The sequence below is a fragment of the Phoxinus phoxinus genome, assembly GCF_949152265.1.
Source record: "Phoxinus phoxinus genome assembly, chromosome: 23".
Lineage (NCBI taxonomy): Eukaryota > Metazoa > Chordata > Actinopteri > Cypriniformes > Leuciscidae > Phoxinus > Phoxinus phoxinus.
In genome coordinates this window covers 20,246,837-20,261,358 of record NC_136898.1, presented here as the reverse complement: position 1 = coordinate 20,261,358, position 14,522 = coordinate 20,246,837, and the positions used below count along the sequence as shown (strand labels likewise).

Genomic DNA, 14,522 nt, shown 5'->3' with positions numbered 1-14,522 from the left:
CTCTCAGGTTATCAACACTCTCATTAACACACAAAGATAGAAATAGAAATCATATCCTTCAGGATCAGTGTTCTTATGTTTTGGGATATTGTAATGGGGTACTGTGGGTTCCAAGGACACATTAGTGGAGAACCACAGGACTAGTGTTTCTCCACTGGTTTCGAAGTCAAAAAATCTCCATTGCAATGCTTAAGTGTGCCAACAGAGTCAGCAGTGCTGTAAAAAACTGAGAAGTTTTGACTTTTAACACAGCCATCAAATATGTGTGTACATATATTCATCACTGTTAAACATAAACTAACATCTATAAATATTTGAATGTGAAGTGAGAGTCCATGAGTCTAATTGCTCAGGTGACATTGAAGCGCATCACTCCACGTCCAGGATGTGCATTCACGGCTTTGCGTTCTATGATGACTTTAATAGTTTTGTACTATAAAAGGTTTGTAATTATATAATTACATATGTAATTATAGTGTTCAAGGCTGCATCATATCATGCATAATAACAAAATGAATGTGAATTTAAATGACAATAGCGGGTTTGTCTGCATGGCTGTGTTCTCGCTAAAGCTAAGCATGTCTGTACAAGAGGAACTGGATCATTTTGGGAGCATTTCGGGATAAATTTAACTTCACAGGTAAGCTTGTCACACGGAGAGGAAATAAAAGGTTTGATCACAGAGCAAATACTAAAAACATGTGCGCCCCCTTTAGACTAAACCAGAAAACTGCAACCATTCTATCAGCAAGAAAAAATTCATGACACAAGCACATATCTCATGGAGAACAGGTCCAGATTATATTTGACCCCAAAATCAAAAGAAAAACATATGCCTATTTTTAGATTTTTATCGTTGTGATTTTTATCACAATTAAAATACATTGTCCCCCAGAATTCCCATTATTATAATAATAATAAAAAGCTTGTTACCATAATACCAAAAACCTTTTTTTATTATTATTATTATTCAGTATAAATGAAATACAGTAATTGCATTTTACAAATATTTATAAAAAAATAATTTCTCAGTCATAACGATATTGAACATTGGAAAATTTGCTTAATTGTCATGAAAATAATGTCACATTCCAAATAATTCTTAATGGTCCTAAAAAAAGGCAAACATTATCCTATATAAAATATATTTATTTATAATATATTATTTATGTGTTTTTATGTTTATATTATCATAATTTTTTTAATATTTTTTTTCAGAGTGAAATATGACCTGGACATTTCTTGACAAAAATTCCCTCACAAACTTCCTCAACCAATCCATGTGTAAAGTGCAATTGTGTGTGTGTCTCACCGCCTCCTGGATCTCACAGCGGAAGACGTGGATGCGGAAGATCTCGGAGTTGTAGTGGCTCTCGGTGAAGGCGAAGCAGTCGCTCTCCGGCGTGCCGTCATGGCCGCGAACACAAAAGAGGATCTTGTAAATGGGGTAGTTGGCAATCTCAGTGCTGGTCTGAGGGTCCAGCAGCCTGATGGAACATTCAAGAGCAAGATGCTTTGATGGGTCGTCTCTCGTCGTGTTTAAACCAATATTTTTCCAGTTTCCTTCACAACGTACCTGACGGTGCCCTCCGAGACTCCGGGCACGGAGAGGGTGACGTCCAGGGGCATCTGGCACTGGCTGCGGAGGATGCTGACCATACGCAGGGCCTCCACTTCACTGCGCGGGGCGTTCACTGATGCGCAGCCCAAATACGTCAGCTTACTGAACACCACGCTGTCCTCGTCCGGGACAGGGGTACCAGGACTCGAGTCAGAGGGCTCATCTACAGGAAGATCACACTCAATCAGAAGCTTTAAAATGAAACTTTTACAAAGTACATGTCAACGTTTTGGACACACTTTCTCATAATCTTAAAAACCTTTTAATCTGCTTAATTGTTTACAATTATTTTTGTACACCAAAATAAATAGTGCCTACATATTTATTTGTCATAACTACAATTAAGCAGGTATACTGTATATGCACCTCGATAAATGACCAGCAGATGGCACTACCTGCATATGCATCACACTGACTCTACTTTTCTCTGTATGAATAAAACCATGACAAGATTTTACTATTGGCTATTTTTGAATTTTCTGAACACACACACACAAAACAAAAAAAAAATCTTTGAAATGTGGCATCACAAGTGACAACAGACTTGGGTTGCGAACAGTCATGTAAAATCAACATGAAATCAAAATGTACCACATTTAATTTCTCAGAAGTAAAATGGATGGTAAACACCATGTCATGTTCAGGTATTCATTTCGCTCTAGTTTGCAGATGCTCTGTACAGTAGCAGGGAGATTTTAGCATTTTTTACCCCTGTAAGATCTCTCGTTGAGTTCGCTCTCCTGAGCTCCCTGAACGGGCAGCACTATCTGAAGTTTAGGGGGCATTGGGCCGGACCGTGATGGCGCAGCTGTAGTGGGATAGCCGTGGTCACCCGCTATCAGTTGGTCCGGTCCGCCCACCAGTTCAGTTACCGAAGGGTCCATCAGCACATCTTCCAGCTCCTGCTGTAACTCCTGCTCACTGCCGTTCCCCACGATCTGAACACACACACACACACACTCATCAGTACACGACATCAGAGACACATATAGGCTCAATAGGATGAACAGACTGGACAGTACCAGGCCATAAAGATTAATCAGTGGAAATTGGCATATTCAAAATTTTGTTGTGAAGGCTGTGAGGGCCAAACATGTTGCGCTGTCAGAAGGTTGTAGCCATTTAAAAAAAAAAAAAAAAAAAAAAAAGTATTGGTCATTAGGAGTAAAAAAAATAAAAAATAAAAAATATTTTCATTGTGTCATCTGCAATGGACAACACATTTAAGTAACCCACTGAACAGACTGTACGTCTATCCCTCACAGCCTTGTTTTCATTTGTGAAAAATAAAATTTGGCCTCTACCGCGACTAACACCAGTAACACCACAGCGTCAGGAAGTGACAAAGCAAACCTTCCAAAACCATTTGTCCTGTTGTAACGCAAGCAAACGGAGTACGTAAGAAAGAGAGCCGGGCGCCAATTTCCCGTCCATGACTTCGCGTCACACCGCTCTGTGGCAGTGTAGACAGAATCACTGACTATAATGCTTTCTATCGTGTTCAGTGTAGACACTCGTGTTCAGGAAAGCCTATTAGCTAAACATTAGGTCTGCCAATTTAACATTATTTTAATGCAATTAATTTTCTAAGTTTCTAAGATACATTTTTAAAGGTGAATTACTTAGTTTGAAAACCGGTATCAAGGACTAAAGTTGTGAGTCTAAATGTGCACATTTAAGGCCCCGATATACACACACACGGTGAAGTTGTTCACTTAGGGGTCAAAAGTTTTAAAGCACTATACTGTCAAGGAGCATCCTGACACGGGCCACGTTTAGATGAATATGTAAATATGCTCGAGTTCATCTGACCTCGACGGACTGAACAGAAGAAACGAACCGGAGAAGATTTCCACATCAATGGAGGCGGAGCCTCAGAGCCACACCCTCCTATCACATCAACTTTTCTAGAAAGTTCATTTACACAAGCGGTTTCTAACTCCTGAAAACAAACGTTTGTCACACCAGTTCATTCCTCAATTTCGCATGAAGTATATTGGGGCCTTTACGTGCTGATCAATGATTAATTGCAATTAATTAATTACCATATGTAATTGATTGACAGCCCTATAAATAACACACAAATGAAAGCTCTTTTTATTTCACAGTGGATTTAAAATCAATATGATCAGTGTAAGTTTTTGTTTTTTTATTTGGTTTCACTTCAGGAAGTTTGTAAATCAGCAGATTTCTTCAGATTCATGTTATTGTGATTAGCTGAAGAGACAGAGGTTGCGATTGGTGTTCATTACAGGCAAGATGACGGGCGACTGAAAGGAAAGATCTCTGAACAAGCAAGAATTGCATATGCCAATGCCAGGAAGTTCAGCGGGAGCAGACGATTTGGCAAGTGAACCTCCACGAAAAAAATTAAAAATGAATTTCTGTCAAATGCGTTCAGTTTTCTTTAAAAGTGTGACAAAAGAGATTTAGCATACAAGCCAGGGGGTATCTAGCATGGACTGCTGTACACTGTTGGGACTAAATGGCCAGGAATGAGGTAAACAGTGAAAGCACCAGACACAAAACAACAGCCTATAAACACATTCTACGGAGCACTGCACAATCACATTACCATAGTCCCGCTTATATCCCACACGCAGCTGCTGTACAGGCCAGTGAAGCCGCCAATCAAACTGATCAGCCAATCAGAAACAGGGCACAAAGACACAGTATCACCACAGAGAAAGAGATAGAGGAGTAGATAAAGACTGACCTTAAAGCTGACCCCTTCCTCAGAAATCACCTGTGTAACAAACAGAGTGTTTAAGAGATGCCCACAGGGGTGAGAGAATGGTGATGAATGGGTTAACTGAGAGAGAGCGATCTCCACATCATGACCGACAGACTATAAAAGAAAATGACAACCAGAAGAAACGTCTTCGCTTTTACCTGCCACAGTGGAATAGGAACATTGCTACATAAAAAGTGATGATGCCCTCTTGTGGCAATAGCAAGTGTTTACCCGCCCTCATGTTTGACTTTTCTTTCTACCAAGGAACACACACACACACAAAATGATTTTGAAGAATACTCACACTGCTCTTTTCCATGCATTTTAAGTAACTATTTCTTGGTAGGGTTTTTTTTTAATAGTGAAAAAATACTGTAAACAGGTTGTAAATGTTGAAGTGCTAATTTTGGGTGAACCATTCCGTAAACACTGAATGTGACAAATGGAGACAAGCACAATAGGAAAAAGAACAACATTTTAAAAGTTGGCTGGTCCATAGCCATGATCAAATGCAAATATGATTGAACAGACTTGAAATAAACAAATCCATTAAAGCAGAAAGCAAAAGAGTGACGGTGCAATGAACATACAAGCATCATGACCGCAAGATCTGAAAAGAGGGAAGACTGGAGCGCCGTAGTTGAATTCTGGTCCGTGAATGAATGGGACCTGTGTGGATGCAGCATCCTACTGTGGGCCACCATGACACTGTGGAGTTAAGGAATTGCACATTTGTACATATGGCTGTAGAAAGTGAGAGGTGGCCAAAGAACACACCGTAGTGCCGTCACATCAGATCAGTGGATTAGGAGTTCGGGAAAAAAATCAAGAGATACTGGAGAACTGGACATACATCTCGGCAGCATTCATGTGGTGTGGTGTGTGAAATGGAGTCAGGGCACAGGCTAAGCAGAAAAGCAAAACATGGAATGAGGGTGACAAGAAAACGTGTGTCGTCTGCCTGTCCTCTTGACAGTGACTGTCAGAATAGATGTGAACATTTAAAATCTCATCAGCACCTTTGAACTTTACTCGCTTATACCTTAATGAGGTGATTCTTCAATCAGGGGAACTTTTCTGTACCCTAAGATGATTTTTTTAAAAATCATACTAGTTCTAAGGATAGTTAATAATAATAGTAGTAATAATATAATAATAATAATAATAATAATAATAATAGCTTCGGTCAAAAAAAATTTATGTTTTGTTTTTTTAGAATTTTTTACTTCATCGGAATGTTGCGAAACTTGGTAAAAGTTTTGGCACTTGTTGTGCGAACACAAAGAAAATCATAGACATGATTCATAAAGGTTAAATGGGCTCGAAAAAAATAGTCACACAGACAATAAATGTCAAATGACCGCAATGGAAATGAATGGGAGATGAATTTTGTCTGGTGGAAGCTTTTGGTACTGCGGCCAAACAAAATCTGACAAAGCTAATTTGTTGAAATTTAGAATGCAGATCGTTTTGAATTATGGCTTTGATTTTATTGCAGTTTTGAGTAAAATATATATTTCATATAAATTTTTAAAATAGCATTTTTGTGCATTTTTCACAACAGTAAAATTCTGTAACATTTTTGAGTTCACTTTTTAAAACTTTTTTTCATTTCAGCAATAATCTGCCAAGTGTCGTCTTTGAAAAAAGATCAAACTTAAGTCTGTGCTCTATTGGAAATATCATTTTCAGGTCTATGCTCAAAAAGTGAATAAATGGATTATAACTACAGCATAAGTATAATTTAGTAACATAAAATACCCTAAAAATACAAAATATTCAATAAAAAACATTAACGAATTAAAATATAGTACATTCATTGCATTGAAATACAATACATCTTGACTGACAAGCGAAGACCACCAGAGGTTAAGAGTGTCGAAGCGTTACAGTTTTCTATCATTTCTCTACTTTAGGCTCGTCCACAATCAGACATTTATTTATTTTTTGATAAAGTTGATTGATAAATGTGATAAAATGTTGTCAAATCATGTTACAATTTTCCAAAGAACTTAAAAAAAAATTATTAACTTACTGATTTTGTGAAATATCCCCAACACTGATGTCATTTCCATCCCACCAAGCAACCCTTAATTGAAGAATCACACATCAACAGTTCCCAAAGCAGAAGATCTCCCTCTCCATGTTCTGTCTACTCTTACCTTCAGTCCTGTCTTTTCATCATCGCTACCATTATTAGTGGAGGGGGTGTCATCCCCCAGCCGGGACACCAGGACAAAGTCCTCACTGTTGAGGGTGGACACAGAGTCGGAGGACACGCTAATTTTCCCCACCGAGGCCTTGTCATCCATGACTGCTAAATCAAGCCAGACGCGGTCATGAATGGCGGTTTAATGAGCAAAATTACCTGGAAAACAAAGAGATGAAAAAGCAATGAGGAAAGGAAAAAAAAACATGAGAGGAGCTTGAACTACAAATAAAGTTTGTGGCTCTTCACGGTTCAAGTTTCAATCATCTCAAACTGTTCTACAAATGGCAGCATTCCCATGCAAAGCTATTTATGGACTCATGGTGTCTGCAAAGCAAATTAAACTCAAAACCTTTACAATAAGGCTGGCTAAAGGCAGAGATGTGTGCGGGGAAAATATTGTAAAATGATAAAGAAATGGCAGATAAAGTTTGGTAAATGTAAATAGGTACTCATATTATGGGGATAGAGCAAGGGTCCAAAACGAACAGTCACCAAACCAACCGGCAAGAAAATAAAAAACACCTGTTCATTTTATTAGAAACTGCAGCGCTATACGTGTGTATAAGTCAGACTTAGTAAAATAAAAATAACAATAAAAAATACCCAGTGTTTTTGTTGCATTATTTTCATGACAATTATTTCCCACATTATTATTACAATAAATGTATTATTCTCATTGATATGGTCATCATTATATACATTAATTACTGTAAGAGTAGGCTACATTTTACTTTATTATACTTTATTACACTCATATTACATATGAAACACTGTAATACAATTTTTGTAACAAATGCTATGCTATAAGTATAAGCAAGTAGATTTTCTGTCTTGTATAGTCATGTTAATTAATTATTATGTGTATACTACAGTATTTATTAATATTGAGAACTAGCCTAGCTGTCATCTTAAATGTATATTTTACATGTTAGTTCACTCCGCCTGCTGTTTGTGTTTTGTGCAGGTGTGTCTTATGTAGCATAATTTAAAAAATCTAAAGTCAGACCAAAACAACTGCTCATGCGTCGTGTGTGTAGCATCTTTGCTTGGATCATGATTAAATTCAGTGCCTGCCTCTAATTTCAAATGGAAATCACGATCATTGCATCCCTACCTAGTGGCCTAACTATTGGCGGAAGTACCCAGTTTTTGTCGTGTTTGCACCACGGGAACTGGGAACGATTTCAGTTAGAAACGCCTTTTAGAGGGACTAAATTGGCTCCTATACTCAAACTTTACTCTAGTCTACGGAGTTGTTGATGTTGTTGAATGCTGTGCTTACATGACGTCACTGTCGGGCGGCTTAAAGGCTGTGATATACTCATGGCGAAGTTCTTGGAAACGGAAACGGTCCCGTTCGCAAACCCCTTAGTTACTGTCGCTATGTCCGACAAGCTACGCCGCTCTCACGCCACACCATGTTCTCACGCAGTGAAAAATACATCGTGGAGCAGAGGAGACTGACAACACGCCGACAGACCAGATTACTTTTCGGTTACTTTTGATATTAAACATTAAACAAAGTCTCACCTTTCAAATTTGGTCATTTTTTAAAAGAAATTTAAACAATAAATACCGCTTTGTGGCTCTTTAATCTGTCGTGTAAGATCGCTGTAGAGCATCAGTTAAAGCTGCTCGTGAACCGATCATCTCTTCCTTCTAGTTCATTTATAGCATAAAATAAACATTAATAGCATCAAATAAACATGAATGAACATAAGAAGGAATGTTGTTTTAACCGTGGAAAGGCGTCAGTACACTCCGCTTTTCAAGTTCAAATCCTCCCATGTTAATTTACTAACTCTCCTGACTGCTTTGTCGGACAAAATGGCAGATGGCGAAGTATGATTGGTCAGATCACCTGTCAATCAAGCTCCCTGCGAAGGGTCAATTGTACACAAAATTTAAAAATCCATGTTTATCTCCACGGCAACAGTCAAATGACAAACAAAGTTGGTGCTGCTGTGGATTGTAAACTGTGACGCTGCTCAGCGCCAAGTGCTGTTTACATTACCACGCATGTGACCGGGTACAACACTTTAGATCAAAACAAACACAAGATCTAAGATTGACGATCTTGACGGTTATGCAAACGTTTAATATTCCAAAGAAATAGCAGCAAACTTTACAGTTCAACTGCAAAACAAGAGAAGGCTGATGAAAAAACACTTGTGTTTATGAGAGCTGTACCTGTGTGTATATCTGGACAAGCTGAGAGGGTTTGGCAGAGGGTCAGCGGCAGCGCTGAACTATATTTGGATATGGAAGGGAAATAATGGGACCGTACAGGTCCAGACATGAAAACACGGACAAAAGCCACTGCGCCATTTGGAGGAAGTGTCGAAGAATGAGCAGAACCTCTGTGTGATTTACACAGACACGCATACAATGTGGTACAATCCCAGAAGTCCTGCACAAAGGGGTCGTTGAAACAAATTCGAGTCACAACAGTGAGTTACAGCCAGGCCTGCGAAAAGTGTTTCAAGATCTGCAGATAACAGTCAGTTCTCCTGAAGACATTCAATGGGTCCGTCTCAGAGAATTGAGGCTACAGCTAGAAATATTTCAGGAGACCAATGCTTCTCAAAAAAACAATGCTCATATTGCTCCATAAAGTAAAGCCACGTTTAAAACAATGCCATTTATGTTCATGAAAGGCTTTGGGTGTATACTTCTTACTGTTCAGAGTTACACTACCGTTCAAAAGTTAAGGTTGTTGAATGTATTTGAGAAGTCTCTTATGTTCATCAAAATATATATTTTTTAAACAGAAATCTTTTGTTACATTATAAAAAATATTTACTGTCACATTTGATCAATAAATGCATCCTTGTTGAAAACATTAATTCCTTTCAAAAACAAAATCGGACTACCCCAAAACTTTTGAACTGCAGTGTATATTCAGAACTAATTATTAACAAAAATGATATCCTGAACACGAAAGATATTTTGAAGAATATGGGTAACAAAACCGTTGATGGGCCACATTATGGAAGAAAATACTATAGGCCCTGGGCCTTTTAGGTTACCCATATTCATTTGTGTTCAGCATAAGAAAGAAATTCATACAGGTTTGGAACAACTTTGAGTCATATTGTTTATTTGCTTTTGGTTGTGTGAGATCTGTTGGTGTCTGTATTTGTTCTCTCTCTCATGAATTTCTTTTTCCTTGTGTGCTCTATTTCTTGTTGCCACTCCTATCACTCAACAGGTTTGCACCACCTGTTGTCAATTGACCGTTCGCAAAGACCCGCCCCCCTTAGTTACTGTCGCTATGTCCGACAACCTACACCGCTCTCACGCTACACCATGTTCTCACGCAGTGAAAAATACATCGCGGAGTAGAGAGGAGACTGACAACACGCTGACAGACAGGACAGACCGGGTTACTTTTCGGTTACTTTTGATATTAAACATTAAATATAGTGTCACCTATCAAATTTTGTCATTTTTTTTAAAGAAATTTAAACAAATACCGTTTTGTGGCTCTTTAATGTGCCTGGAAAAAAAATCGCTGTAGAGCCTCAGTTAAAGCTGCTCGTGAACCGATCATCTCTTCCTTTATAGCATCAAATAAACATGAATGAACATAAGAAGGAATGTTGTTTTAACCGCGGAAAGGCGTCAGTACACTCCGCTTCTCAAGTTCAAATCCTCCAACGTCTACGAACTCTCCTGACTGCTTTGTCGGACAAAATGGCGGATGGCGTAGTATGATTGGCCAGATCACCTGTCAATCAAGCTCCCTGCAAAGGGGCAATTCCCTGCTCATCCGTGGAGACTGCTCTGTCTGATTGGTTCTGTTGAGGAGTGCTGGAGTTTAGGGGTATAGGGGTGTTCACACTTGTAGTTCAGTTCGCTTGGTTCATTTGGTCATATATTTTGAAACTTACGGAACATCCAAAACAATGCTGTGTTCTGGGATAAATGCTCTTGCTGTACGTGCGATGTGTGTAGCTACATATGATGGTATTTTGAGCAGCTGAGAACTCGTGAAGAGCTTAAAAATGTGTAAAGAGTCAAAACAGCGTCAGGAATCCTCCGTCACACAAATGAAGATCTGCTGTGAGGAGACGCGGTTCTGATGCCTGAACTGAACTGTGATGGGCAACATCACGACTATGAAGAGAAAAAACAGGTATGCTTTAACATTTTGTCGTTTAAAGGTCTCATCTTGTGACATCATGTCCGGTTCATTTCCATGTCTTTGGTCGGTGTTGCGTTCATATTCCATTCGAACCGCATCAGAGTTTGTTTGGAAGCGGACTGAGACTTCAGTCCTCTTGTTTGGTGTTCACCAGGGTTCGAGATGGTAGCGTTTACTAACAGAACTATTGCTCCAGGGTTCGTTTTAATCAAACCAAACATGACAAGTATGAACACACCATAGAGAGACCTTCACTTGGAGGGAGACTGAGGATATTTCCTCCACACAGAGATCACCTGTCTCCAGATCCCCAGAGAGAGTTGTTAATCACTCTAATTGTTTGTTGGATGCCAATCTTGTTTGTGAATATACCCGTTTTCCCCGGTTTATTAGACAGTAAAGGGAGTAAGGGAAGGATATTGTATTTATTTTGGTTTTCTTATCTTTTCAAGGCAAGTTATTTCTAACCCCCTTCTTGGAAGATTGGTCTTTTGTTTGTTATTTTGGCCTTGTTCCCTTCCCGAAGCATTATGTTATCCCCACTTATGATTTTGAAAAACAAACATAAAACATTTAATTTATGTAAACTAAAATAGAAAGAATAATTTTTTTTCCCGGTAAGCTCTTGTGGACTTGTTTGTTGAACTGGGACCTGGAAATGGGAGTGTTTCGGTGTTCTCTCCCTAACTTTTTTGTTACCTGCCTTCTTTAACCACTAGACTTTTAATAACTTTGTTTTTGGGTGAACTATCCCTTTAATGTTAATGTTAAACTATTGAACTTGAAATGTTAACAAATATGTCCAAAAAATAGAAAAACCTATATTACTATTTTATGTGAGGTTTTGCATAAACTAATGTTGAGAAAAATATCCTTTAATGTAAAGTGTCACCTAAAAATAGTTTTGTGTTTTGTAAAAGTTAGAATATTTATTTACTGGAATTTAACGTAGTTGACACCAAAGCTTTTTTCTTTTTCTTCTTATATATATATATATATATAGGCTGATATTGCTAATTATGTAATCCATTGTTTGTGATGAATGTGGAAAAATAAAAATCCGTTCTTTGAAGCCAGGGACATTTTTGGGCACACTGGTTTTGACAGTTATACTCAGTAGGAAACTAAAGAGATCCACCCATTTTACTGAACCTAAGTAAGAACCTAAATCTTACTTCAAAAGTAATAAGCCACTATAAGCTTTCGCCACCAGAATGCGAGGCAAATAGTCCGGGTGAGTTAAACAAACTGAAACAACTTGTGCTCAGCTTTGACTTGACAGTTTGACTGACTCAACATGCATTTGCATGACACAAATATTTGTTTTTGCTGTTGTATAATTGGCTCTGTTGATCACTCGTCAATACCAACTTATGCAAACTGAAATGAAACTGAAAACCTGTTCAGTACCAGCGGGAATCACAGAGTGCAACACAACTACTGGTGCAACAGATCCCAGATCTCACTGTTCGGGTTATGTTACGGTTCGGACTCATATTGAGTCACGGATCGACTAATTTTTTGTATTAGCAAAGAAAGAAAGAAAGAAAAAATAGGCCAAATGTAATTTTGCTCTCCATTTATTATTTAAAGCAAACTTTAAGTACTTAAAGTACCACGGCAAAAAAAGAAAGAAAAAAAAACTAGCGTAACTAATAAAGTTTAAATATTATTAAAGACAAGTGAACAGTCAGTAATAAAATAAGAACAAATTTACACTAATTACAAGAATACAATCTAAAAGGGCTACCAGTAGTATTCAGGTACAGAAATGTAATAATTAAATGTAAAATAACACTGTAAATTAAATATAGCCTAGATCAATCTTTGCTAAAGTTGCTTTGTTGTTTGAATAACATTTATGAAATAGACAGCAGGTATTTATAGGCTTCTGTCACTTTAAGACAGAATGCACTGATCCAATATAATGAATATCTGATTTCTTTCTCAATTGTTTACGGTCACTTAAGACATGACCGACTGTGTTTACGAGAATACTTGCAGAGACGGATATTTTGACAACAAAAAGCGCAAAGACACGCTTCTAAAGCGAAAGAGGAATCAATGTGTTGTTAGCACACTATCTGAAACGCGGTTCTCTGTTTGTGGAATGGTTTAAAATCACTCGAATGTGTAAACTGCCAAGACAAAACATGTGCAAATGAATGATAAACTTTAAATCTATGATGGTTAAACAAATTAATCTGCAAATCAAATGCGTGCCGAACCGTGTGGCTTGGTCTGTAAAGATCTCAGTTCAACTACGATCCATTTCACCCTTAAACTCAACATTATCACAATATCTCAATACCCTTAGCTCTGCCACAAAACGAAGTGACCATCTAGACAACATTTCAGTCCAGTGGTGAGGCCAGAAATCAGAACCCAGAACCTCTCTGACATGCTTAACAAAAGTTCTACCGCCAGACCATTAAGGCACACGGGCATTCAATGCGAATCTATAGAATTTATTCACTGATGTGAAGAATCTCAGGAGTCAGGACTAATAATATTGTATAATAGTAGATGTAAGGATGAAACTTACATGTTAAACATGACTAAAATTTTAATTAAACATGACTAAAATTAAAATTAAACAATGTACTATTGGAAATGATTTCTGGACATTGCAAAGTTATTTTGTCTGCAATTATTATTGTATATTATTTTATTATTATTATTAATATTATGTATGAAAAAGAGCAGCTTGGACATTGAGTTGAATAACTCCTTTTGTGTTGAGTAAATTATAATGGTGAGTAAGGGTGCTTTCACACCTGCCTCGTTTAGTTCGGTTGAATCGCACTAGAGTTCGTTGTCCCCCGTGGTGCGGTTCGTTTGGGCAGGTGTAAATCCAGCAATCACACTCGGGTGCGCACCAAAAGCGGACCTAACAAGCGAGGTGGTCTCGGTACGCTTTCAAACGAACTCTGGAGCGGTTCGTTTGTGGTGAGAACGTGATCCGACCTCAAACAGACCCAACTGCCACAGAACTGCGCATTTTTGGGCTAAACCAGCTGCCGTAGTCAGCTGCTCTGTGCATTATGGGATGAGGACTAATGTTTGTTGACAGTTTTCACTTATAACATGGCAGCTCGGGGACAAACTTGGAGTTGTGAGGAGGTGCGGAGCTCATATCTATTGACCATATTAGGTCCCAACTTTCAAAAACTCACAAGAATAGCGATCTTTGCGAAGAAGATCTTTGCTTTGTTCAGGAAACAGCTCATTTTTTCATAGATTCTGTTGGAATTTTCACGCACGTTAATTCTGAACCATCGAAGTGCAGTTATGGAAATGCGTTCAAGACACATCTGGCCAACGAACGAGTGATGTGGATGTTGTCACGTGACTGCATTTTGGTTAGTTTCATCAACTGATTTGGACAAGAGAAATCAGTGTGGTGTGAAAAGGAGCCAAAACACCTGAAAATTGCTACAAAGTATAATTTTTCGCCCTTGTAGTTCCCAAATGAACCGAACTACAGATGTGAAAGCACCCTTAATGACAGTATTTGTAGGTGAGCTATCCCTTTACACAAAATGTAGCAGGAGCGACGCGAGTTGATTCAAAGGTCAGTGGGTTCAGCCTGCAGGGATACTGTAAGAGAGGACATTGAATGGCAGGTTGTTTCTTTGTGAAGCTTTGGTCTTCCTGACTGGGCACATTGTGCTCTGTCCTAATGGAGACCAGGCTCAGTGCTACACCCTGGGGAGCAATGACCAGAAACCAGCAGTACACAAGCCTCAAAGATCTCCTAGAAAGAGTCGTGTGGATTTGTGCTACTGGTTAAGATAGAAGAGTGGCT

The 14,522-nt window shown here is 38.4% G+C and overlaps 1 protein-coding gene across 4 annotated transcripts in view; it reads right to left on the bottom strand.

Moving 5' to 3' along the window:
- The window catches only part of rabgap1 (RAB GTPase activating protein 1), an 89,803-nt gene that overhangs the window by 65,215 nt on the left and 10,066 nt on the right, over positions 1-14,522 (bottom strand). Inside the window, exons 2-6 of one of the 4 annotated variants that reach the window (XM_079599336.1) lie at positions 6,518-6,723; positions 4,338-4,469; positions 2,331-2,559; positions 1,577-1,784; positions 1,313-1,487 (exon numbers count right to left, since the gene is read on the bottom strand). In XM_079599336.1, coding sequence (XP_079455462.1) covers positions 1,313-1,487; positions 1,577-1,784; positions 2,331-2,559; positions 4,338-4,469; positions 6,518-6,667 — 894 coding nt within the window. In that variant the 5' untranslated portion in view covers positions 6,668-6,723. Of the gene's footprint in view, positions 1-1,312; positions 1,488-1,576; positions 1,785-2,330; positions 2,560-4,337; positions 4,470-4,945; positions 4,970-6,517; positions 6,724-14,522 lie in introns of those variants that run through there. The other 3 variants (XM_079599338.1, XM_079599337.1, XM_079599339.1) reach the window with 3 other exon arrangements.